General features: G+C 45.1%; 1 protein-coding gene across 1 annotated transcript; it reads right to left on the bottom strand.

Annotated features, from left to right (window-relative positions):
• Positions 1-27,335, bottom strand: LOC120038420 (myosin-11-like). The gene is made up of 16 exons (XM_038984186.1): positions 27,319-27,335; positions 22,140-22,362; positions 21,550-21,720; positions 20,184-20,340; positions 14,604-14,631; positions 12,957-13,077; positions 9,701-9,793; positions 8,368-8,431; positions 7,996-8,094; positions 6,560-6,703; positions 5,192-5,287; positions 3,368-3,486; positions 979-1,131; positions 523-533; positions 233-296; positions 1-57 (listed from the first exon to the last, which is right to left on the bottom strand). Exons 1-16 carry the CDS (start codon positions 27,333-27,335, stop codon positions 1-3), a joined length of 1,617 nt encoding a protein of 538 aa, XP_038840114.1.
• Between the last annotated feature and the right edge of the window lie 162 nt (positions 27,336-27,497).

The raw sequence follows: 27,497 nt of genomic DNA, 5'->3' as shown, positions 1-27,497 counted from the left end.
TTACACAGAGCTAGTTCCCGAGGAGAAGGTACATAGTGGTTTACACAGAGCTAGTTCCTGAGGAGAAGGTACATAGTGGTTTACACAGAGCTAGTTCCTGAGGAGAAGGTACATAGTGGTTTACACAGAGCTAGTTCCTGAGGAGAAGGTACATAGTGGTTTACACAGAGCTACAGTACCGTGGTAGTCCCTGAGGAGAAGGTACATAGTGGTTTACACAGAGCTACAGTACCGTGGTAGTCCCTGAGGAGAAGGTACATAGTGGTTTACACAGAGCTACAGTACCGTGGTAGTCCCTGAGGAGAAGGTACATAGTGGTTTACACAGAGCTACAGTACCGTGGTAGTCCCTGAGGAGAAGGTACATAGTAGTTTACAGAGCTACAGTACCGTGGTAGTCCCTGAGGAGAAGGTACATAGTGGTTTACACAGAGCTAGTTCCTGAGGAGAAGGTACATAGTGGTTTACACAGAGCTAGTTCCCGAGGAGAAGGTACATAGTGGTTTACACAGAGCTACAGTACCGTGGTAGTTCCTGAGGAGGGGAGATGGGAGAGATGGAGGTGAACATAGAGGTAGTGCTCACGTCATAGTCCTGTACATCAGGTCTGAATCCCAAATGACATCCTATTCCCTATTTAGTGCACTACTTTGACCAAGGCCTGTAGGGGGTGTTTTAATGGTTGGATAACAGTAATCATAGTAGGAACTGTTCTGGTTGAAATGTCCCTTTTGGGAGGTAGATGGGGCTCCCAAATCGCTACGTCTACCCATTTTAAATGGTGTAAATGTCAGTCATTTAGCAGATGCTCGTATCCAGAGTGAATTACAGTAGTGGGTGCATCATTTTCTTCTACCGGTCCTCCATGGGAATCGAACCCACAACCCTGGCGTTGCAATGCGCCATGAGCTACCAACTGGCCCCACGGGACCCCTGCTGAATTCCTTTCTCTGTCAACCTAAAGACTCCTCAATCTCACCTCAAAGATTTCAAAGCCAGCGATGTCTAGGATCCCCAGGAATGATGCTCCTTTACGTTTGGCCTTATCCAGAGTCTTATTCACCCGAGCCAGGATCCACCTGAACAACCGCTCATACATGGCCTTCGCTAGGGCCTCAATGGCAAAGTCAGCCTGGGGGAGAGGGAGGGGGAGGGGGAGGGAGAGGGTGAGGGGGAGGGGGAGGGGGAGGGAGAGGGAGGGAGGGAGGGAGAGGGAGGGAGGGAGAGGGAGAGGGAGAGGGAGAGGGAGGGGGAGGGGGAGGGGGAGAGAGAGAAGGAGAGGGAGAGGGAGAGGGAGATAGACAGGGAGTGTGTGAACCGTCATCTTGTCTGCCTCCATGTACAGCCCTGTCTCTGACTAAAGCTTCCTCTAGAGAAGGGCTATGTACTATAACTACTTATGCTTCAGATACATTATATGTTGCCAGCTCTCTGTTGAAAATAACTTTTAACTGAACATGTGAGAGGAAGGTATTGTACAATTAAGTTGAATCTAGAATAGAATAGAGTAGAATACAATAGACCAGAGAATAATAAAATAGAGACGAGTAGAATATAATAGATTAGAGTAGAATAGAATAGAGTTGAATAGAATAGAGTTGAATAGAATAGAGTTGAATAGAATAGAGTTGAATAGAATAGAGTAGAATACAATAGACCAGAGAATAATAAAATAGAGAAGAGTAGAATAGAGTTGAGTAGAATAGAGTAGAGTTGAATATAGTAGAGTTGAATATAGTAGAGTTGAATAGAGTAGAGTTGAATAGAGTAGAGTAGAATATAATAGATTAGAGTTGAATAGAGTAGAGATAAATAGAGTAGATTAGAATAGAGCAGAATAGAATTGTGTAGAGTTGAATAGAACAGAGTAAAATAGAGTAGTATTGAATAGAGTAGAATATAGTAGAGAAGAATAGAGTAGAACATAGAGTTGATTAAAGAGAAGAAAGGAGTTTAATAGAATAGAGTAGATTAGAGCAGTGTATAGTTGAATAAAACAGACTAGAGTAGAAGAGAATAGAATATAACAGAATAAAGTAGAGTAGAATAGAGTACAATAGAATAGAGTAGAACATAATAGAATGGAGTCGAACAGAGTAGAGTTGAATAGAGTAGAGTTGAATGGAATAGAATAGAGTAGATTATAGTAGTTTAGAGTTGAATATAATAAAGTAAAATAGAATAGAGTAGAATACAGTAGAGTTGAATAGATTAGAGCATAATATAACATAATAAAGTAGAATATTATAAAGTAGAGTTGAATATAATAGAGTAAAATATAACAAAGTAGAACCGAGTAGAATACAATAAAGTAGAATTGAATATAATAGAGTAGAGCATAGTAGAATAGAGTAGAATAGAAGATAGTAGAATAGAGTAGAGTTTAATAGAATAAAGTAGAATATAGTACAAGTACGAGTTGAACAGGGTATAATATAATAGAACAGAAAAGGGTAGAATAGAATGAAGTAGAATAGAACAGAATATAGTAGCATAGAATAGAGTAATACAATAGAATAGAGTGGAATACAGTAGAATACAGTAGAATATAGTAGAATGAAGCAGAATAGAACAGAATATAGTAGCATAGCATAGAGTAATATAATAGAGTAGAACACAGTAGAATAGAGTAGAATAGAGCAGAATAGAATATAGTAAAGTAGAATTGAGTAGAGTAAAATAGCGTCGAGTTGAATAGAATGGAGTAGAAGAGGGTATTTTGTGTAGTGTAGAGTTGAATAGAACAGAATAGAGTAGAACAGATTAGAATTGAACATAATAGAGTATAATAGAGTATAGTTGAATAGAGTAGAGTTTAATGGAATAGAGTACAATATAACAAAGTAGAACCGAGTAGAATAGAATAAAGTAGAATTGAATATAATAGAGTAGAGCAGAGTAGAATAGAGTAGAATAGAAGATAGTAGAATAGAGTAGAGATGAATAGAGTATAGTTGAATAGAATAGAGTAAAATATAACAAAGTAGAACAGAGTAGAATATAATAAAGTAGAATTTAATAGAATAGAATATAGTAGAATAGAGTAGAATAGAGTAGAATAGAGTAGAATAGAGTAGAATAGAAGATAGTAGAATAGAAGATAGTAGAATATAAGATAATATAATAGAGTATAATATAATAGAGTACAATAGAAAATAGTATAATAGAACAGAGTAGAATAAAACATAATAGAGTAGAATAGATAACAATAGAGTAGAGTACAATAGAAAATAGTATACCATAATAGAGTAGAATAGAGTAGAATAGAACATAAGAGTAGGATAGAATATAATAGAGTAGAAAAGATTAGAATAAAGTAGAGTGGACTAGAGTAGACTAGAGTAGAATATAGTAGAATAGAAGAGTACCTGTTCCTTGGTCTGAGCCTTCTGCACCACCTCTCTGCCCACCTTGATACGGGGGGTGAGGACGGAACGGGTGAAGTCTGTCACGTTGATACCCTGCAGGTGGCACACTTTCTGAGCCGCTGAAGAGAGAGAGAGAGAGAGAGAGAGAGAGAGAGAAGAGAGGGGAGAGGGGGGAGGAAAAGAGAGAGAGAGGAGAAGAGGATAAAGGGAAAGAGAGAGAGAAAGATTAGTCGTACTGTATGTTACCTGTTATCTTTCTTACCTGTGTTAGTGGTATGTTACCTGTTGTCGTTCTTACCTGTGTTAGTGGTATGTTACCTGTTGTCGTTCTTACCTGTGTTTAGTGGTATGTTACCTGTTGTCGTTCTTACCTGTGTTAGTGGTATGTTACCTGTTGTCGTTCTTACCTGTGTTAGTGGTATGTTACCTGTTGTCGTTCTTACCTGTGTTTAGTGGTATGTTACCTGTTGTCGTTCTTACCTGTGTTAGTGGTATGTTACCTGTTGTCGTTCTTACCTGTGTTAGTGGTATGTTACCTGTTGTCGTTCTTACCTGTGTTAGTGGTATGTTACCTGTTGTCTTTCTTACCTGTGTTAGTGGTATGTCACCTGTTGTCTTTCTTACCTGTGTTAGTGGTATGTTACCTGTTATCTTTCTTACCTGTGTTAGTGGTATGTTACCTGCTGTCTTTCTTACCTGTGTTAGTGGTATGTTACCTGTTGTCTTTCTTACCTGTGTTAGTGGTATGTTACCTGCTGTCTTTCTTACCTGTGTTAGTGGTATGTTACCTGTTGTCGTTCTTACCTGTGTTAGTGGTATGTTACCTGTTATCTTTCTTACCTGTGTTAGTGGTATGTTACCTGCTGTCTTTCTTACCTGTGTTAGTGGTATGTTACCTGTTGTCGTTCTTACCTGTGTTAGTGGTATGTTACCTGTTGTCGTTCTTACCTGTGCTAGTGGTATGTTACCTGTTGTCTTTCTTACCTGTGTTAGTGGTATGTTACCTGTTGTCGTTCTTACCTGTGTTAGTGGTATGTCACCTGTTATCTTTCTCACCTGTGTTAGTGGTATGTTACCTGTTGTCTTTCTTACCTGTGTTAGTGGTATGTTACCTGTTGCCTTTCTTACCTGTGTTAGTGGTATGTTACCTGTTATCTTTCTTACCTGTGTTAGTGGTATGTTACCTGCTGTCTTTCTTACCTGTGTTAGTGGTATGTCACCTGTTATCTTTCTCACCTGTGTTAGTGGTATGTTACCTGTTGCCTTTCTTACCTGTGTTAGTGGTATGTTACCTGTTGCCTTTCTTACCTGTGTTAGTGGTATGTTACCTGTTGTCTTTCTTACCTGTGTTAGTGGTATGTTACCTGTTGCCTTTCTTACCTGTGTTAGTGGTATGTTACCTGTTGCCTTTCTTACCTGTGTTAGTGGTATGTCACCTGTTATCTTTCTCACCTGTGTTAGTGGTATGTTACCTGTTGTCTTTCTTACCTGTGTTAGTGGTATGTTACCTGTTGCCTTTCTTACCTGTGCTTTCCTCTCTGTGTTATCTGTGCTAAATGTAAACTGTATTTTCAAGCTTGTGTTACTGTGAACAAACTCTGTTGTTACCTGTGTTGCTCCTACCTGTGTGATGTCATGTCCCACCTGTGTTGCTCCTACCTGTGTGATGTCATGTCCCACCTGTGTTGCTCCTACCTGTGTGATTTCATGTCTCACCTGTGTGGTTACTACCTGTGTGATGTCATGTCACACCTGTGTTCTTACTACCCTTGTGATGTCATGTCTCACATGTCCTGCTACTACCTGTGTGATGTCATGTATCACCTGTGTTGTCGGGCATGGTGGCCTGCTCATTGTTCCTCTCCTTGTTGAACTTAATGTTCCCCAGCTGGAGCACAGTGGAGACCACCTTCATCATGCCTAGAGTGAGGAGAGGAGCGAGGGATGAGAGGAGAGGTGGGAGGAGAGAGAGAGACAGACATCACTGAGAGAGACAGCAGAAAGAGAGACAGCCCTACCCCTACCTATCCCCTCGTCCTCAAGAGAAATAGAGCGAGAGAGAGAGAATGACAGATGGACAGAGAAAGACAAAGTGAGGTGGAGAAAGAGAATGATAGACTAAAAGCCAGACAGCCCTCCTCTTCCCTCTAGTATCTATCCTCTGGTCCTCAGAGACAGCCCTCCCCTCCCTCTAGTATCTATCCCCTGGTCCTCAGAGACAGCCCTCCACTTCCCTCTAGTATCTATCCTCTGGTCCTCAGAGACAGCCCTCCTCTTCCCTCCAGTACCTGTCCTCTCATCCTCAGAGACAGCACTCCCCTCCCTCCAGTACCTGTCCTCTCATCCTCAGAGACAGCCCTCCCCTCCCTCTAGTATCTATCCTCTGGTCCTCAGACAGCCCTCCTCTTCCCTCTAGTATCTATCCTCTGGTCCTCAGAGACAGCCCTCCTCTTCCCTCTAGTATCTATCCTCTGGTCCTCAGAGACAGCCCTCCTCTTCCCTCTAGTATCTATCCCCTGGTCCTCAGAGACAGCCCTCCTCTTCCCTCTAGTATCTATCCTCTGGTCCTCAGAGACAGCCCTCCTCTTCCCTCTAGTATCTATCCTCTGGTCCTCAGAGACAGCCCTCCTCTTCCCTCTAGTATCTATCCTCTGGTCCTCAGAGACAGCCCTCCCCTCCCTCTAGTATCTATCCTCTGGTCCTCAGACAGCCCTCCACTTCCCTCTAGTATCTATCCTCTTGTTCCTCAGAGACAGCCCTCCACTTCCCTCTAGTATCTATCCCCTGGTCCGCAGAGACAGCCCTCCCCTTCCTCCAGTACCTGTCCTCTCATCCTCAGAGACAGCCCTCCCCTCCCTCCAGTACCTGTCCTCTCATCCTCAGAGACAGCCCTCCCCTTCCCTCCAGTACCTGTCCTCTCATCCTCAGAGACAGCCCTCCCCTTCCCTCCAGTACCTGTCCTCTCATCCTCAGAGACAGCCCTCCCCTTCCCTCCAGTACCTGTCCTCTCATCCTGAGAGACAGCACTCCCCTTCCCTCCAGTACCTGTCCTCAGAGACAGCCCTCCCCTTCCCTCCAGTACCTGTCCTCAGAGACAGCCCTCCCCTCCCCTCCAGTACCTGTCCTCAGAGACAGCCCTCCCCTTCCCTCCAGTACCTGTCCTCAGAGACAGCCCTCCCCTCCCTCCAGTACCTGTCCTCTCGTCCTCAGAGAAACCCATGATCTCCATGGCCTCCAGTGTTTCTATGAACATCTGATCATCTTCCTGACCAGGCACCTCCACATGACCCGCCACCAGGAACCGGTAGGCCCCGAAATCCTCCAGTAACAGCTCCTCTATACAGGGACAGACAGGAGAGGAGGAGCTGTATGGTTTATACACCATATAATTAAACAATAAGGAGGTGTGGCATATGACCAATATACCATGGCTAAGGGTTGTTCTTATGCACAACGTAACACAGAGTGCCTGGATACAGCCCTTAGCCGTGGTATATTGGCCATATATCACAAACCTCCGAGGTGCCTTATTACTATTATAAACTGGTTACCAATGTAATTACATGTTTTGTCATACCCGTGGTGTACAGTCTGATATTCCACGGCTGAGAGCCAATCAGCATTCAGGGCTCGAACCACCCAGTTTATAATATTTATTATATTATTATAAACCAGGTAGTTTGTGTCCTGGATGCTGATTGGCTAAAAGCTATGGTATATCAGGCATTACAAACTGGGTGGGTCGAGCCATGAATGCTGATTGGCTGACAGCCGTGGTATATCAGACCGTATACCACAGGTATGACAAAACATTTATTTTTACTGTTCTAATTATGTTGGCAACCAGTTTATAATAGCAATAAGGCACACTGAGTATACACAACTCTTTCCATGACATAGACTGACCAGGTGAATTCACGTGAAAGATATGATCCCTTATTGATGTCACTTGTTAAGTCCACTTCAATCAGTGTAGATGAAGGGGAGGAGACAGGTTAAAGAAGGATTTTTAAGCCTTGAGACAATTGAGACAAGGATAGTGTATGTGTTGCCATTCAGAGGGTGAATGGGCAAGACAACATATTTAAGTGCCTTTGAACGGGGTATGGTAGTAGGTGCCAGGCGCACCGATTTGTGTCAAGAACTGCAACGCTGCTGGGTTTTTCACGCTCAACAGTTTCCTGTGTGTATCAAGAATGGTCCACCACCCAAAGGACATCCAGCCAACTGGACACCACTGTGGGAAGTATTGGAGTCAACATGGGCCAGCATCTCTGTGGAACGCTTTCAACACCTTGTAGAGTCCATGACCTGATGAATTGAGGCTGTTCTGAGGGCAAACGGGGTTCAACTCAATATTAGGAAGGTGTTCTTAATGTTTTGTACGCTCAGTGTTTACTGCTCCCAGTAAACGAAACACACTGAAACCCCCCTGCAACAGCTTCTCTATATAGAGACAGAAAGTAGTTTCAGACCTGTCCTTTAAATGAGCATAACTATCTAGGACAGTGGTGGGCCCGACCCAGAATCTTTGAAACCCTGATGTGGCCCTCGAGACAAAATTATTGCCGACCCCTGATTTAGGAGAAACGACCAATCCTCGCCTGTCCATCTATCAATCTCCTCACCCTTTAGTTGGTCCTTGGCTCCGGCCACCATGTAGTAAAAGATATGGAAGGCTCTCTCTATCTTGGCTTGGCGGATACAGCGAGACTTCTCCAGCAGGTCTGGTGGACAGCGGAGGGTTAAAGACAAAACAACTCTGTGGTGCAGGAACAAGACACCGCCTTTTACGTTGGGCCAGTTTCCCCCGACACACATGAAATATTAATATACAATGAACAGGCTTTTTAGTCCAGGACTAGGTTTAATCTGTGTCTGGGGAACTGTCCCTTTTATCTCCCAAATCTCTAAAAGATGAATTTGATAAACACTACAATACATCTCTACGAGGAGCCCAACGTCTGTATATTTATAGAAAGTATATTTCATGAGGATACAAGTATCGATGTTGGCTCCAACCAGGAATCCGGTCACGTCAAAGTTGAGCTTAATAAACTTGCCCTGTGAGGAGAGATACGTAGGATACTGTATATGTGATGAGAGATATGTAGGATACTGTATATGTGATGAGAGATATGTAGGATACTGTATATGTGAGGAGAGATATGTAGGATACTGTATATGTGAGGAGAGATATGTAGGATACTGTATATGTGAGCACTGAGCTCTTGATAGATGTCATGATATCACTGGAATAGCAGTCTGTACTCTAGTAACAAGGAATAGCAGTCTGTACTCTAGTAACAAGGAATAGCAGTCTGTACTCTAGTAACAAGGAATAGCAGTCTGTACTCTAGTAACAAGGGACTGGTGCCAGGAGATTTTCCTGACTACGTAATCAGACCGGGAAAGACTCTGGGTCCTAGTTAAAAGCTTTAATTAAGTTAGTAGTAATGTGGAGAGAGCAAAGGAATGAATGAATGAATTTAAATTTGACATTTTTTAAATAAATATAGTTTTGTTTGAAAAGTGTGTGTAACAGTGTCTGAGTGTGTGTAACAGTGTCTGAGCGTGTGTAACAGTGTCTGAGTGTGTGTAACAGTGTCTGAGCGTGTGTAACAGTGTCTGAGTGTGTGTAACAGTGTCTGAGTGTGTGTAACAGTGTCTGAGTGTGTGTAACAGTGTCGGAGCGTGTGTAACAGTGTCTGAGTGTGTGTAACAGTGTCTGAGTGTGTGTAACAGTGTCTGAGTGTGTGTAACAGTGTCTGAGTGTGTAACAGTGTCTGAGCGTGTGTAACAGTGTCTGAGTGTGTAACAGTGTCTGAGTGTGTGTAACAGTGTCTGAGTGTGTGTAACAGTGTCTGAGTGTGTGTAACAGTGTCTGAGTGTGTGTAACAGTGTCTGAGTGTGTGTAACAGTGTCTGAGTGTGTGTAAATAGTGTCTGTGCGTGTGTGACAGTGTCTGAGTGTGTGTGACAGTGTCTGAGTGTGTGTGACAGTGTCTGAGTGTGTGTAACAGTGTCTGAGCGTGTGTAACAGTGTCTGAGTGTGTAACAGTGTCTGAGTGTGTGTAACAGTGTCTGAGTGTGTGTAACAGTGTCTGAGCGTGTGTAACAGTGTCTGAGCGTGTGTAACAGTGTCTGAGTGTGTGTAACAGTGTCAGAGTGTGTGTAACAGTGTCAGAGTGTGTGTAACAGTGTCAGAGTGTGTGTAACAGTGTCTGAGTGTGTGTAACAGTGTCAGAGTGTGTGTAACAGTGTCAGAGTGTGTGTAACAGTGTCAGAGTGTGTGTAACAGTGTCTGAGTGTGTGTAAACCGTGAGTTAATTACGAATCGTGAGGAGTTGTCGTTCTTGATGGTCTTGGCGTTCCCGAAGGCTTCCAGGATGGGGTTAGCCTGCAGCAGCTGCTTCTCTAGCTCCCCCTGGAGGACAAACGGGGGAAAGGAGGAAAAACAATCACATATCTGTGACATCACAATTATTATTCCACTTCATGCATATTACCAAAGAATGATGTCACACAACAACACAACACAAGTTACGTTACACTGTACAACAACAAAGAAATGGACAACTGAGACACACTACAAAGCAGTGCAACAGACACAGAGCAAAACACAGTCAGTCAGATGTAGCATAGCAACCACTCAGAGAGATTAGTGAAAAGATTATTATGGGGTGACTTTGATGTTTCACACACTATTTGAAATGTCATACAGGCCACTACTTTCTAATACACAGAGAGGTCCATCAACAGTTAATAGTGTTCACATGCTATAGGACAGGAGAGATTGATCATATCGGTTAATCAAATGTAGGTGTGACACGCTAGCTAGCATGCAGCTATGAACTCCCGAATGGCACCCTATTACATATGTAGTGCACTTCTTTTACCAGACCTCTATATGCGGTGGTCAAAAGTAGTGCACTAAATAGGGAATAGGGTGCTACTCTCATACTCACATAGGCCAGAGACCCAGGCTTCTCTGGCTTCTCCTACAGAGGAGGCAGAGGATGATGTGATCATTATAACCTATTATAATGTATTATAATCTGGCATAACATATTATAATGCATTATAACCTGGCATAACGTATTATAATGTATTATAACCTGGCATAACATATTATAACCTGGCATGTTTGATAATCTGGCATAACCTGGCATAACGTATTATAATCTGGCATAACCTGGCATAACGTTTTATAACCTGGCATAACGTATTATAACCTGGCCTAACCTGGCATAACGTTTTATAACCGGGCATAACTTGTTATAATGTATTATTACCTGGCATAACGTATTATAACCTGGCATAACCTGTTATAACGTATCATAGCCTGGCATAACGTATTATAACCTGGCATAACGTATTATAACCTGGCATAACCTGTTATAACGTATCATAGCCTGGCATAACGTATTATAACCTGGCATAACGTATCATAACCTAGCATAACGTATCATAACCTGGCATAGCGTATTATAACCTGGCATAACGTATTATAACCTGGCATAACGCATCATAACCTGGCATAACGCATCATAACCTGGCATAACGTATTATAACCTGGCATAATGTATCATAACCTGGCATAACGTATTATTTATGATACACAATAAAGTATTCTTCTATTCTCCTTCATCATTGTCACTAGCTATTTTTTTATTAAATTCTTCCTCTTCTTCTTCTGTGATCGTATCTTTGGGGAAGAGGTCGTGTCTGATATGTGAACCCTAAACTGTCTTCTTCTGTGATTGGGTAAGGGGAATATGGAATATATAGAATATGAATATAGAACCACGGGGGCGGTCCATAGCAGGACTTAGAGTACAGCTCATTGGCTATCAGTATTGAATATAGAACCACGGGGGCGGTCCACAGCAGGACTTAGAGTACGGCTCATTGGCTATCAGTATTGATTCTGAGAGATTTGCCTCTTCAGCAGAAGAGATAAAGCCTAAACCACCAGCAGCACCAAGCAGCACAAACTGAAGAGGAAGCAGTCCACCAACCAGACCAGCAGTAGTTTCTACCACACAGTCAGTTACGTTACAGTAGTCTGCATAGGCCACATCAGAGGAAGAGTTGTCATACCTTGACTAGTGTTGGTGCATCCTGTCACACAACAAAAATGTCACACAGAAATGTCTTTCATTGTAAAAGAAATGTTTTGTCATCACATTGATAAAAGTACAGTCTCTTATGAGTGCTCTTCTCAATTAAAACAAAAGGGTTACACAGTTTAGACATTTCAGTTTCCATCAACTCAATATCTGCTGCTCTCCTCTGAGGGACTCAACACGTCACATTGTATTGAGTGTGTTGAGCAGAGTACAGTAGAGGGAGGGGTTGTAGAAAGTCCTGTAACTTCCCATTATTCCGAGGTTTTCCAGAAATCCCAGTTGGATGATTCCTAGATGTCCTGCTTATTCCATCCTGATTCCAGGAAACTTCCATCCAGGATTTCTGGAACATTTGGGAAGGTTTTGCAACCCTAGAGGTAACACTCACAGCTCCAGTGTATTGTAGTGTATCATATTGTACTGTACACTAGAGGTAACACAGCTCCAGTGTATTGTAGTGTATCATATTGTATTGTACACTAGAGGTAACACAGCTCCAGTGTATTGTAGTGTATCATATTGTACTGTACACTAGAGGTAACACAGCTCCAGTGTATTGTAGTGTATCATATTGTATTGTACACTAGAGGTAACACAGCTCCAGTGTATTGTAGTGTATCATATTGTATTGTACACTAGAGGTAACACAGCTCCAGTGTATTGTAGTGTATCATATTGTATTGTACACTAGAGGTAACACTCACAGCTCCAGTGTATTGTAGTGTATCATATTGTATTGTACACTAGAGGTAACACAGCTCCAGTGTATTGTAGTGTATCATATTGTATTGTACACTAGAGGTAACACAGCTCCAGTGTATTGTAGTGTATCATATTGTACTGTACACTAGAGGTAACACTCACAGCTCCAGTGTATTGTAGTGTATCATATTGTATTGTACACTAGAGGTAACACAGCTCCAGTGTATTGTAGTGTATCATATTGTATTGTACACTTGAGGTAACACTCACAGCTCCAGTGTATTGTAGTGTATCATATTGTATTGTACACTAGAGGTAACACAGCTCCAGTGTATTGTAGTGTATCATATTGTATTGTACACTAGAGGTAACACAGCTCCAGTGTATTGTAGTGTATCATATTGTATTGTACACTAGAAGTAACACAGCTCCAGTGTATTGTAGTGTATTGTATTGTACACTAGAGGTAACACAGCTTCAGTGTATTGTATCATATTGTATTGTACACTAGAGGTAACACAGCTTCAGTGTATTGTATCATATTGTATTGTATTGTACACTAGAGGTAACACAGCTTCAGTGTATTGTATCATATTGTATTGTATTGTACACTAGAGGTAACACAGCGCCAGTGTATTGTAGTGTATCGTATTGTACACTAGAGGTAACACAGCTCCAGTGTATTGTATCATATTGTATCGTATTGTACACTAGAGGTAACACAGCTCCAGTGTATTGTAGTGTATCATATTGTACACTAGAGGTAACACTCACAGCTCCAGTGTCCTTCTTGCTGCCCTTGTGAGAGGAAGCCACCACCGCCAGATACTGGATCACTTTCTTCGTGTTCTCTGTCTTCCCCGCTCCAGACTCACCTCTGGTGGGGTTAGAGAGGAGAGGGACAGGGGGTTAGAGAGGAGAGGGACAGGGGGTTAGAGAGGAGAGGGACAGGGGGTTAGAGAGGAGAGGGACAGGGGGTTAGAGAGGAGAGGGACAGGGGGTTAGAGAGGAGAGGGACAGGGGGTTAGAGAGGAGAGGGACAGGGGGTTAGAGAGGAGAGGGACAGGGGGTTAGAGAGGAGAGGGACAGGGCATTAGAGAGGAGAGGGACAGGGGGTTAGAGAGGAGAGGGACAGGGCATTAGAGAGGAGAGGGACAGGGGGTTAGAGAGGAGAGGGACAGGGGGTTAGAGAGGAGAGGGACAGGGGGTTAGAGAGGAGAGGGACAGGGGGTTAGAGAGGAGAGGGACAGGGCATTAGGGAGGAGAGGGACAGGGGGTTAGAGAGGAGAGGGACAGGGGGTTAGAGAGGAGAGGGACAGGGCATTAGGGAGGAGAGGGACAGGGGGTTAGAGAGGAGAGGGACAGGGGGTTAGAGAGGAGAGGGACAGGGGGTTAGAGAGGAGAGGGACAGGGGGTTAGAGAGGAGAGGGACAGGGGGTTAGAGAGGAGAGGGACAGGGGGTTAGAGAGGAGAGGGACAGGGGGTTAGAGAGGAGAGGGACAGGGGGTTAGAGAGGAGAGGGACAGGGGGTTAGAGAGGAGAGGGACAGGGGGTTAGAGAGGAGAGAGACAGGGGGTTAGAGAGGAGAGGGACAGGGCATTAGGGAGGAGAGGGACAGGGGGTTAGAGAGGAGGGACAGGGGTCCAGACTCACCTCTGTCTAATTCATAAGTGTCAGATAGAAACGTATGACTGAACCCAGGTTGACATTTCAGAACCATAGGGTTCTATCTGCAGTTGCACACCCCCCAAAAAAACAATTTACAAATGTCTCAAGATCTTGATACTCTGCACTTTAGGTGCCTTTAAGGTGACGACCTTAATCCTTTATGAAAGAAGAATTCACTACGCTCTTAGAAAACAGGTGCTCTCTAGAACCTAAAAGGGTTCTTCTGCTGTCCCCCATAGGAGAACCCTTTGAAGAACCCTTTGAGGAACCATTTTTGGTTCCAGGTAGAACCCTGTTGGGTTCCATATAAAACCCTTTCCACAGAGGGTTCTAAATGAAACCCAAAAGGGTTCTACCTGGAACCAAAAAGGGTTCTCCCTGGAACCAAAAAGGACTCTCATATGGGGACAGCGGAAGAACCCTTTTGGAACCCTTTATTCTAAGAGTGAACAAAACAATTCTGAGATGTGAAAACGTTGATGCTCAACACCTCAGAGCAATGCTTAGCCCAGGTAGAACCTGACAGACACAAGGTCACGGGACAAGGTCACGGGACAAGGTCACGGGACAAGGTCGGGGATAAGGTCACGGGATAAGGTCACGGGACAAGGTCACGGGACAAGGTCACAGGATAAGGTCACGGGATAAGGTTACATTTGGGACACATCCCTGGTACAAGGGGCAACAAGGTCATGTGTTGGAAAAAATATGTCTGTGTTTGAGATTTAGACTCACGTGCACAGAATTGACTGGTCCTCACGCTCTGTGGAGTAAGACAGAGAGAAAGGGAGGTACGGAGGGAGGGAGGGGGAGAGGGAGGGAGGGAGAGAGGGATGGGGAAAGGGAGGGGGAGAGAAGAGGGAGGGAGAGATAGGGAAGGAGGGAGATAGAGAGAGGGTGAGGGAGAGGAGGGAGAGAGAGAGGGAGGGGGAGAGACAGTGAGGGAGGGGGAGAGCGGGAAGGTGAGAGGAGGGGGAGGGAGAGGGAAGGAGGGAGATGGAGAGAGGGTGAGGGATGGAGAGAGAGAGAGAGGGGGGATAGAGATAGAAGGAGAGAGAGAGAGAGAGAGAGGGAGGGGGAGAGGGAGAGAGGGTGAGGGATGGAGAGAGAGAGAGAGAGGGAGGGGGATAGAGATAGAAGGAGAGAGAGAGAGAGAGAGAGAGAGGGAGGGGGAGAGAGGGAGAGAGAGAGAGGAGAGAGGTGGGTTAAGGCAGGACAGTTGAAGCCAAGCTGAACACACCAAACATGAACTTAAGGTGCTCTGTTCACTCACACATAGAGGGAAGACTAGGAACAGCTTCCTACATCTATTTTTGCACGAGATTAACTTCTCTGTCACTCAATATTGGCTAAAAATAGCAGAGGGATGGAGAGGGCTACTGGAGGAAGGTAACCTTGGTAACCTGCTCCATGTATGGCTATTTTGAAACACAAACACTCACACACATACATACACACACCTTATCTCACACACACACACCTTATCTCACACACACACACCTTATCACACACACACACAACTTAACACACACAGACGGACTCCATGTATGGGTATTTTGGAGATCACCCCCTTCTGATGGCTGGAAACTGGATCAGTAGAATTTGGGTTCTGTCTGAAATTGTATCCTATTCCCTAAATAATGCACTGCTTTTGGTTCTAGGTAGAACCCTTTTGGGTTTCATGTAGTACACTGTGGAAAGGGTTCAACATTGAACCCAAAATAGTTCTATCTGTTTAATCGCTATCCTGTTGCCTAGTCACTTTACCACTACCTATATGTACATATCTACAGTTGAAGTCGGAAGTTTACATACACCTTAGCCAAAAACTCAGTTTTTCACAATTCCTGACATTTAATCCTAGTAAACATTCCCTGTTTTAGGTCAGTTAGGATTACCACTTTATGTTAAGAATGTGAAATAATAGTAGAGAGAATGATTTATTTCAGCTTTTATTTCTTTCATCACATTCCCAGTGGGTCAGAAGTTTACATACACTCAATTAGTATTTGGTAGCATTGCCTTTAAATTGTTTAACTTGGGTCAAACGTTTCGGGTAGCCTTCCACAAGCTTCCCACAATAAGTTGGGTGAATTTTGGCCCATTCCTCCTGACAGAGCTGGTGTAACTGAGTCAGGTTTGTAGGCCTCCTTGCTCGCACATGCTTTTTCAGTTCTGCCCACAGATTTTCAATAGGATTGAGGTCAGGGCTTTGTGATGGCCACTCCAATACCTTGACTTTGTTGTTCTTAAGCCATTTTGCCACAACTTTGGAAGTTTGCTTGGGGTCATTGTCCATTTGGAAGACCCCTTTGTGACCAAGCTTTAACTTCCTGACTGATGTCTTGAGATGTTGCTTCAATATATCCACGTAATTTTCCTGCCTCATGATGCCATCTATTTTGTGAAGTGCACCAGTCCCTCCTGTAGCAAAGCACCCCCACAACATGATGCTGCCACCCCCGTGCTTCACGGTTGGGATGGTGTTCTTCGGCTAGCAAGCGTTTCCTCCAAACATAACGATGGTCATGATGGTCAGGACTCGTTTTACTGTGGATATAGCTACTTTTGTACCTGTTTCCTCCAGCATCTTCACAAGGTCCTATGCTGTTGTTCTGGGATTGATTTGCACTTTTCGCACCAAAGTGCATTCATCTTTAGGAGACAGAACGCGTCTCCTTCCTGAGTGGTATGACGGCTGCGTGGTCCCATGGTGTTTAAACTTGCATACTATTGTTTGTACAGATGAACGTGGTACCTTCAGGCGTTTGGAAATTGCTCCCAAGGATGAACCAGACTTGTGAAGGTCTACAATTCTTTTGGCTGATTTCTTCTGATTTCCCCATGATGTCAAGCAAAGAAGCACTGAGTTTGAAGGTAGGCCTTGAAATACATCCACAGGTACACCTCCAATTGACTCAAATGATGTCAATTAGCCTATCAGAAGCTTCTAAAGCCATGGCATCATTTTCTGGAATTTTCCAAGCTGTTTAAAGGCACAGTCAACTTAGTGTATGTAAACTTCTGACCCACTGGAAACTATAGTTTGTTAACAAGACATTTGTGGAGTGGTTGAAAAACTAGTTTTAATGACTCCAACCTAAGTGTATGTAAACTTCCGACTTCAACTGTACATAGCCAAGTTATCATTGACTTGGTACTGGTACCCTGTGTATATAACCAAGTTATCATTGACTTGGTACTGGTACCCTGTGTATATCCAAGTTATCATTGACTTGGTACTGGTACCCCGTGTATATAACCAAGTTATCATTGACTTGGTACTGGTACCCCGTGTATATAACCAAGTTATCATTGACTCTGTACTGGTACCCTGTGTATATAACCAAGTTATCATTGACTTGGTACTGGTACCCCGTGTATATAACCAAGTTATCATTGACTCTGTACTGGTACCCTGTGTATATAACCAAGTTATCATTGACTTGGTACTGGTAACCCGTGTATATAACCAAGTTATCATCGACTAGGTACTGGTACCCCGTGTATATAACCAAGTTATCATTGACTCAGTACTGGTACCCCGTGTATATAACCAAGTTATCATTGACTTGGTACGGGTACCCCGTGTATATAACCAAGTTATCATTGACTAGGTACTGGTACCCTGTGTATATCCAAGTTATCATTGACTCAGTACTGGTACCCCGTGTATATAACCAAGTTATCATTGACTCAGTACTGGTACCCCGTGTATATAACCAAGTTATCATTGACTCAGTACTGGTACCCTGTGTATATAACCAAGTTATCATTGACTCAGTACTGGTACCCCGTGTATATAACCAAGTTATCATTGACTCAGTACTGGTACCCTGTGCATATAACTAAGTTATCATTAATCATTGTGTTATTATTTGTATCTCATCTTCTCTCTTCATTGTTGGGGACGTAAGTCAGCATTTCACTGTTAGTCTTAACCTGTTGTTCACAAAGCATGTGACAAATACAATTATATTTGATTTATTGTGCTCTGGTGAAAAGTAGTGCACTATATAGGGAATACCAGGGTACCATTTGGAAGGCAGGTTTGAGGTTAAATCCACTGCTAGTAGTGCACTATATAGGGACCAGCAGAGTGGGAGGCAGCCTTGGTTTGAGGTTAAATCCACTGCTAGTAGTGTACTATATAGGGACCAGCAGAGTGGGAGGCAGCCTTGGTATGAGGTTAAATCCACTGCTAGTAGTGTACTATATAGGGACCAGCAGAGTGGGAGGCAGCCTTGGTATGAGGTTAAATCCACTGCTAGTAGTGTACTATATAGGGACCAGCAGAGTGGGAGGCAGCCTTGGTTAGAGGTTAAATCCACTGCTAGTAGTGTACTATATAGGGACCAGCAGAATGGGAGGCAGCCTTGGTTTGAGGTTAAATCCACTGCTAGTAGTGTACTACATAGGGACCAGCAGAGTGGGAGGCAGCCTTGGTTTGAGGTTAAATCCACTGCTAGTAGTGTACTATATAGGGACCAGCAGAGTGGGAGGCAGCCTTGGTTAGAGGTTAAATCCACTGCTAGTAGTGCACTATATAGGGACCAGCAGAGTGGGAGGCAGCCTTGGTTTGAGGTTAAATCCACTGCTAGTAGTGTACTATATAGGGACCAGCAGAGTGGGAGGCAGGTTTGAGGTTAAATCCACTGCTAGTAGTGTACTATATAGGGACCAGCAGAGTGGGAGGTAGCCTTGGTTTGAGGTTAAATCCACTGCTAGTAGTGTACTATATAGGGACCAGCAGAGTGGGAGGCAGCCTTGGTTTGAGGTTAAATCCACTGCTAGTAGTGTACTATATAGGGACCAGCAGAGTGGGAGGCAGCCTTGGTTTGAGGTTAAATCCACTGCTAGTAGTGTACTATATAGGGACCAGCAGAGTGGGAGGCAGCCTTGGTTTGAGGTTAAATCCACTGCTAGTAGTGTACTATATAGGGACCAGCAGAGTGGGAGGCAGCCTTGGTTTGAGGTTAAATCCACTGCTAGTAGTGTACTATATAGGGACCAGCAGAGTGGGAGGCAGCCTTGGTTTGAGGTTAAATCCACTGCTAGTAGTGTACTATATAGGGACCAGCAGAGTGGGAGGCAGGTTTGAGGTTAAATCCACTGCTAGTAGTGTACTATATAGGGACCAGCAGAGTGGGAGGCAGCCTTGGTTTGAGGTTAAATCCACTGCTAGTAGTGTACTATATAGGGACCAGCAGAATGGGAGGCAGCCTTGGTTTGAGGTTAAATCCACTGCTAGTAGTGTACTATATAGGGACCAGCAGAGTGGGAGGCAGGTTTGAGGTTAAATCCACTGCTAGTAGTGTACTATATAGGGACCAGCAGAGTGGGAGGCAGCCTTGGTTTGAGGTTAAATCCACTGCTAGTAGTCTACTATATAGGGACCAGCAGAATGGGAGGCAGCCTTGGTTTGAGGTTAAATCCACTGCTAGTAGTGTACTATATAGGGACCAGCAGAGTGGGAGGCAGGTTTGAGGTTAAATCCACTGCTAGTAGTGTACTATATAGGGACCAGCAGAGTGGGAGGCAGGTTTGAGGTTAAATCCACTGCTAGTAGTGTACTATATAGGGACCAGCAGAGTGGGAGGCAGGTTTGAGGTTAAATCCACTGCTAGTAGTGTACTATATAGGGACCAGCAGAGTGGGAGGCAGCCTTGGTTTGAGGTTAAATCCACTGCTAGTAGTGTACTATATAGGGACCAGCAGAATGGGAGGCAGCCTTGGTTTGAGGTTAAATCCACTGCTAGTAGTGTACTATATAGGGACCAGCAGAGTGGGAGGCAGGTTTGAGGTTAAATCCACTGCTAGTAGTGTACTATATAGGGACCAGCAGAGTGGGAGGCAGCCTTGGTTAGAGGTTAAATCCACTGCTAGTAGTGTACTATATAGGGACCAGCAGAGTGGGAGGCAGCCTTGGTTTGAGGTTAAATCCACTGCTAGTAGTGTACTATATAGGGACCAGCAGAGTGGGAGGCAGCCTTGGTTTGAGGTTAAATCCACTGCTAGTAGTGTACTATATAGGGACCAGCAGAGTGGGAGGCAGCCTTGGTTTGAGGTTAAATCCACTGCTAGACCACACACACACACACACACACACACACACACACACACACACACACACACACACACACACACACACACACACACACACACACACACACACACACACACACACTCTCTCTCTCTCTGTCTCTCTCTGTCTCTCTCTGTCTCTCTCTGTCTCTCTCTCTGTCTCTCTGTCTGTCTCTCTGTCTGTCTCTCTCTCTGTGTGTCTCTCTCTCTGTGTGTCTCTCTCTCCTTTACCTTGCATCATGTTCCTGTAAGCGTTATCAGTGATGGAGTAGATATGAGGAGGAACCTCGTGGCGTTTCTTCCCCTTATAAATCTGAATGATCTTCTCTGAGTAGATAGGAAGCATCTTATAGGGGTTCACCACCACACAGAACAGACCTGAATACGTCTGGAGAGGAGGGGAGAGGAGGGGGAGGAGAGGGGGGAGGAGGAGAGGGAGGGGGAGGGGGAGGAGGAGAGGAGAGGAGAGGAGGGAGAGGAGGGAAGGAGGAGAGGAGAGGAGGGGGAGGAGGAGAGGAGGGGAGTGGAGGGGAGGGGAAGGAGGAGGATGGAGGAAGAGGAGAGAAGAGAAGGATGAAGAGGGGAGGAGGAGGGGAGAGGAGAAAGAGGGGAGGGGGAGGAGGAGAGGAGGTAGGATGGAAGGAGAGGAGGAGGAGAGGAGTGGAGGGGGGAGGAGAGGGGCAAGAGGAGGAAGAGAGCAGGAGAGAAAAAGGAGGAAGAGGAAGAAGAGGAAGATGATGAAGAGGAGGAGGAGAGGAAAGGTTAGGATCAACATACAGTTAAAACCAGATCATAATTTTTGTTCCGTACACATGATAAAAACTTCAGCACAAATTCCTCATTGACATCATGTTTGTGTGTGTATTGTGTGTGCATGTATGTGCCTGTGCGTGTGTGTGTGCATGCATATGTACGTGTGTGTGTACGTGTGTGTGTGTGTGTGTGTGTGTGTGTGTGTGTGTGTGTGTGTGTGTGTGTGTGTGTGTGTGTGTGTGTGTGTGTCTATACGGATATTGTCTTTACACGTATATGCCTTTCCTGCAGTCAAATGACCAAATCACCCTCCAGTGACAATGTTATTCATATTTTTTATAATTTCATAATTTTATAAACATTATTCCTAAGTCAAACGGTGTTGTTATATTTCAGTCTTCTGTGATGTATATAAAGTGTAATACTGGGATACAAACTCAACATTGAAGACATTTCAACTCTATATCTGACATGGTGCAGGGATCTTCTTTTGTTTAAGTCTAGAACCATGTGTGTGAAGGTGTAGACTTTTGTTTCAAAGCAGATTTGTTTAAGACTACCCAGAAACACTCTGTGTGGTGCTGATTTAGCCCACTGCACTAAAAGGTGAACAAATAAGTGCAATCTAGAACCTGAAATGGTTCTTAGGCTGTCCCCATAGGAGAACCATTTGAAGAACACTTTTTGGGTTCCAGGTAGAACCCTTTTGGTTCCAGGGAGAACCCTTTTGGGTTCCATGTAGGACCCTTTCCACAGAGGTTTCTACATGGAACCCAAAAGGCTTCTCCTATGGGGACAGCTGAAGAACCCTTTTGGAACCCATTTCTTCTAAGAGGGTACTCACGTAGATGAGGCTGGAGAAGTACCTCTCTTTGAGGTTGTGGAGGACAGAGGCCTCGTTGAGACAGGTAAGAGCTGCCATGTCCTCCACCTTACTGAACTTAGGAGGGTTCATCTTCTGGATATCATCCTTGTTGACTGTGGCTTTCCTACCGTTAGCCAACTCTACCAGCACCTGGACAGCAGGAGAGTGGAGGAGGAAGAACAGGAAGAGGAGGAGGAGGAGGAAAAAGATGAAGAGGAGGAGAAGGAGGAAGATGATGATGAAGATGAGGAGGAGGAAGATCAGGAGCAGGAGGAAAAGGAAGAAGAGGAGGAACATGAGGAGGAAGAGGATAAGGAGGAAGATGAAGAGGAGGAGGAGAAGGAGGAGGAAAAAGGATGAAGAGGAGAAGGAGGAAGAGGAAAATGAGGAAGAGGATGAGGAGGAGGAAGATGAGGAGGTGGAGGATGAGGAGGAGGAAGAAGAAGAGGAGGAGGAAGATTTACTAGGGCCCTGGTGAAAAGTAGTGTACTATATAGGGAATAGTGCTCTGGTCTAAAGTAGTGTACTATATAGGGAATAGGGTGCCATTTGGGGTGTAGCAGCCTTACATCGTCTCCCTTCTCCTCCTTGATGCTGGCGGCCTCAAACCCCTCCTTCTCTGACGGGATCCACACCATCTTCTTGGCCGACCAATCAGCCTGTCCCACACCACTGTTCTTGAAGTCGTCATCCTGCCGCAGGAACTTGCTGTCGTCAGAGGCGGAGTCGGCAGCCATCTTGGGAAGGTCGTCTGTGATTGGAGGGTCAGTGATTGGAGGGTCGGTCTCAAAGCTGAGGGAGAGAAAGAGAGAGGAAAAGTGAGAGATGAGGAGAGGAGGAGAAGGAGAGATATAGGAAGAGATGAAGAGGAGAGGTACAGGAAGAGGGGGATATATGAAGAGAGGAGGAGAAGGAGTCATATTGGAAGAGAGCAGGAGAAGGAGAGATACAGGAAGAGGGGGAGATATGAAGAGAGGAGGAGAGGTATAGGAAGAGAGGAGGAGATGAAGACAGGAGGAGAATGAGAGATATAGGAAGAGGGGGAGAGATGATGACAGGAGGAGAAGGAGAGATATCGGAAGAGGGGGAGAGATGAAGACAGGAGGAGAAGGAGAGATACAGGAAGAGGGGGAGAGATGACGACAGGAGGAAAAGGAGAGATATAGGAAGAGGGGGAGAGAAGAAGACAGGAGGAGAGGAGAAGGAGAGATACAGGAAGAGGGGGAGAGATGAAAACAGGAGGAGAAGGAGAGATATAGGAAGAGGGGGAGAGATGATGACAGGAGGAGAAGGAGAGATACAGGAAGAGGGGAAGAGATGAAGACAGGAGGAGAAGGAGAGATACAGGAAGAGAGGAGGAGATGAAGACAGGAGGAGAAGGAGAGATATAGGAAGAGAGGAGGAGATGAAGACAGGAGGAGAAGGAGAGATACAGGAAGAGAGGAGGAGATGAAGACAGGAGGAGAAGGAGAGATATAGGAAGAGAGGAGGAGATGATGACAGGAGGAGAAGGAGAGATATAGGAAGAGGGGGGGAGATGACGACAGGAGGAGAAGGAGAGATATAGGAAGAGGGGGAGAGATGACGACAGGAGGAGAAGGAGAGATATAGGAAGAGGGGGGGAGATGACGACAGGAGGAGAAGGAGAGATATAGGAAGAGGGGGAGAGATGACGACAGGAGGAGAAGGAGAGATATAGGAAGAGGGGGAGAGATGAAGACAGGAGGAGAGATATAGGAAGAGGGGGGAGATGACGACAGGAGGAGAAGGAGAGATATAGGAAGAGGGGGAGAGATGAAGACAGGAGGAGAAGGAGAGATATAGGAAGAGGGGGAGAGATGAAGACAGGAGGAGAAGGAGAGATATAGGAAGAGGGGAAGAGATGAAGACAGGAGGAGAAGGAGAGATATAGGAAGAGGGGGAGAGATGAAGACAGGAGGAGAGATATAGGAAGAGGGGGGAGATGACGACAGGAGGAGAAGGAGAGATATAGGAAGAGGGGGAGAGATGAAGACAGGAGGAGAAGGAGAGATATAGGAAGAGGGGGAGAGATGAAGACAGGAGGAGAAGGAGAGATATAGGAAGAGGGGAAGAGATGAAGACAGGAGGAGAAGGAGAGATACAGGAAGAGAGGAGGAGATGAAGACAGGAGGAGAAGGAGAGATATAGGAAGAGAGGAGGAGATGAAGACAGGAGGAGAAGGAGAGATACAGGAAGAGAGGAGGAGATGAAGACAGGAGGAGAAGGAGAGATATAGGAAGAGAGGAGGAGATGATGACAGGAGGAGAAGGAGAGATATAGGAAGAGGGGGGGGGATGACGACAGGAGGAGAAGGAGAGATATAGGAAGAGGGGGAGAGATGACGACAGGAGGAGAAGGAGAGATATAGGAAGAGGGGGGGAGATGACGACAGGAGGAGAAGGAGAGATATAGGAAGAGGGGGAGAGATGACGACAGGAGGAGAAGGAGAGATATAGGAAGAGGGGGAGAGATGAAGACAGGAGGAGAGATATAGGAAGAGGGGGGAGATGACGACAGGAGGAGAAGGAGAGATATAGGAAGAGGGGGAGAGATGAAGACAGGAGGAGAGATATAGGAAGAGGGGGGAGATGACGACAGGAGGAGAAGGAGAGATATAGGAAGAGGGGGAGAGATGAAGACAGGAGGAGAAGGAGAGATATAGGAAGAGGGGGAGAGATGAAGACAGGAGGAGAAGGAGAGATATAGGAAGAGGGGGGAGATGACGACAGGAGGAGAAGGAGAGATATAGGAAGAGGGGGAGAGATGATGACAGGAGGAGAAGGAGAGATATAGGAAGAGGGGGAGAGATGAAGACAGGAGGAGAAGGAGAGATATAGGAAGAGGGGGAGAGATGAAGACAGGAGGAGAAGGAGAGATATAGGAAGAGGGGGAGAGATGAAGACAGGAGGAGAAGGAGAGATATAGGAAGAGAGGGAGAGATGAAGACAGGAGGAGAAGGAGAGATATAGGAAGAGAGGGAGAGATGAAGACAGGAGGAGAAGGAGAGATATAGGAAGAGGGGGAGAGATGACGACAGGAGGAGAAGGAGAGATATAGGAAGAGGGGGAGAGATGACGACAGGAGGAGAAGGAGAGATATAGGAAGAGGGGAGAGATGAAGACAGGAGGAGAAGGAGAGATATAGGAAGAGGGGGAGAGATGAAGACAGGAGGAGAAGGAGAGATATAGGAAGAGGGGGGAGATGACGACAGGAGGAGAAGGAGAGATATAGGAAGAGGGGGGAGATGACGACAGGAGGAGAAGGAGAGATATAGGAAGAGGGGGAGAGATGAAGACAGGAGGAGAAGGAGAGATACAGGAAGAGGGGGAGAGATGACGACAGGAGGAGAAGGAGAGATATAGGAAGAGGGGGAGAGATGAAAACAGGAGGAGAAGGAGAGATATAGGAAGAGGGGGAGAGATGAAGACAGGAGGAGAAGGAGAGATATAGGAAGAGGGGGAGAGAGTACGATGTTACAACTATCCCTCTGATGATGATGGGGAATTCACAAAACATCAACTCAGACAACAACAATCACATCAATTCCAGTGATTAATAGGAAATGCTACTTTAGACCTCAGAAACATTCCGTCGGTCGGTCGGTCTGTCTGTCTGTCTGTCTGTCTCTCTCCCCATTTTTTCCCTCGATCTCTTCCCTCCCTCTCTCTCTCTCTCTTTCCCCATTTGTTCCCTTGTTCTCTTCCCTCCCTCTCTCTCTCTTCCCCCTCTCTCTCTTTCTCTCTCTCTGTATCACTGCGTGGTTTAACATCACATATTAAATTCATCCTCCAATGCCTCGTTATATCGGTCTACAGCTTCAGTTTCAACCTCGATGAACTTTGATGTATTCAGGGTCTCATTCCCAATCTCCTACAACCACATAGATGAAGATAAACAGTACAGCCGTAGTGTTGTAAAGCCTCACCTATCAATCTGCCTCCCAGGTGACCCCCCTCTTCCCTATATAGTGAATATCGCTGCATGGTCCACGTCACGTCATCATTACTCACTGACAGCTCCTCTTCTCTCCCTGCTGCGGGCCACAGGACCCACGAGGCTTTGCAGCAGCCCAGCTCCGCCTGCGCGTGACCACGACGCCATAGAATATGTAAAATAGCAGCAGGATAACTGCAGCTGTAAAAGCTTGAAGCAGCGGTTGATAAGCCATGCTGGGAGGACGATAACGATGACCATGTTTGGTTGAAGCGTCTCCTCAAAGCCCACTGCCTCTGATGGCCCTGTACAGAGAGATGCTGCGGGGTTGAGTCCCAAATGGCATCCTACTCTCTATGTAGTGCACTACTTTTGACCAGGGCCCATAGGGTACGATTAAGGGCACAACCAGGGACTTAAAACCACTTCTATTCCTTATAAGGGAAGTGTGTGTCCAGTCAGTGTCTCCTCTCCTGTGGCCAGCTCCAGCCTAGCGTTACTGTTGACACCAACATGGTGACCTGTCAGTCAGTCACTAGGCGCTTAGTCTCTGGTCACAGAATTAACATTTATATAACTAGACAAGTCAGTTAAGAACTAATTCTTATTTACATTTACGGCCAACCAAAAGGCAAAAGGCCTCCTGCGGGGACGGGGGCTGGGATTAAAATAAAAATATAGGACCAAACACACATCACGACGAGAGACAACACAACAGTACATAAAGAGAGACCTAAGACAGCAATATAGCAAGGCAGCAACACATGACAACACAGCAAAACAACATGACAACAACATGGTAGCAACACAACATGGTAGCAGCACAAAACATGGTACAAACATTATTGGGCACAGACAACAGCACAAATGGCAAGAAGGTAGAGACAACAATACATCACACAAAGCAGCCACAACTGTCAGTAAGAGTCCATGACTGAGTGTTTGAATGAAGAGATGAAAGTGTCCAGTAAAACGATCCTACATTGGCATTAGCTGATTACGGTCTGGGTGCACAGCAAGAACAGGTTACCAGGTGCTGCGGTGTGTGGCGGCTGGGCCCGCGGGGATACCAGGGTTCGGCTCAATTCCATTTCAATACAGGAGAGGAATTGAAATTCACATTCAAGTTATTGAATGGTGCCGTTGTATTTTGAGTAGATGGAGTTGAAATGTGGATTGATCCCAACTCATGAGTCAAACCAACTTATGTTGACTGGGGATGATGGTTGTATTTTTTAGGTCTATGAATTGTTACACAAGGTGACATGCTAATAAATGAAATGGCAGTTGGAAAAAGTCTATCACCTGACATAAACATCACTCTATTATCCTAGCCTGTATGTAAGCATAGCACAGCCTCTGTCAAGAGGTCTAAACCTTTATGGCACAGTAGGTAGGTAGTGTCGTATTGGCTGTTCAAACCCAACTCAACTATACCCTTATATCACCACATCTCTGAAACACAAACTGAGACCCAGGTGATCGGGTCCGACATGTAGAAGTCGAAACGTCATCTAATTATAGCGACAACAACTTATCTGAAAGTCCAATAAAGTGCACATTGTTGATTGAAACATTGCAAAGCAACACATGTAGTACCTGAACACGCAACACATGTAGTACCGGAACAGGTGCAGCCCGCCTAAAACCTTGTAGCATATTTAATTTTCCAACGGTCTTTCTTCGAGCAGAAATGACAATAGCTATGCATTTCAGTGTTCAAACCAGGCTGTCCTGCACGCAGTAACAGACCTCTCTATCTGCACCTGTCTATAAAGAACGGCAGGCTGTTACCGGTCGGCTATTCGCATACGGCCACTTTAATTTAAAAGGAAGCAGACTCAATACTCACTGTAGTCTTTCTCCGGTAGATGTAGGACTCGGGATGTAGTCTATCCTACAAAGTTGTCTGGCTATACGTTACTCCACGAGATAGCGGGACGGGACAGGTACAGGTAAACGGCTTAGGGTTG

Source organism: Salvelinus namaycush, unplaced genomic scaffold, assembly GCF_016432855.1.
Source record: "Salvelinus namaycush isolate Seneca unplaced genomic scaffold, SaNama_1.0 Scaffold22, whole genome shotgun sequence".
Lineage (NCBI taxonomy): Eukaryota > Metazoa > Chordata > Actinopteri > Salmoniformes > Salmonidae > Salvelinus > Salvelinus namaycush.
The sequence above is the reverse complement of the archived record's forward strand: the minus strand, read 5'-3'. Positions and strand labels throughout refer to the sequence as shown.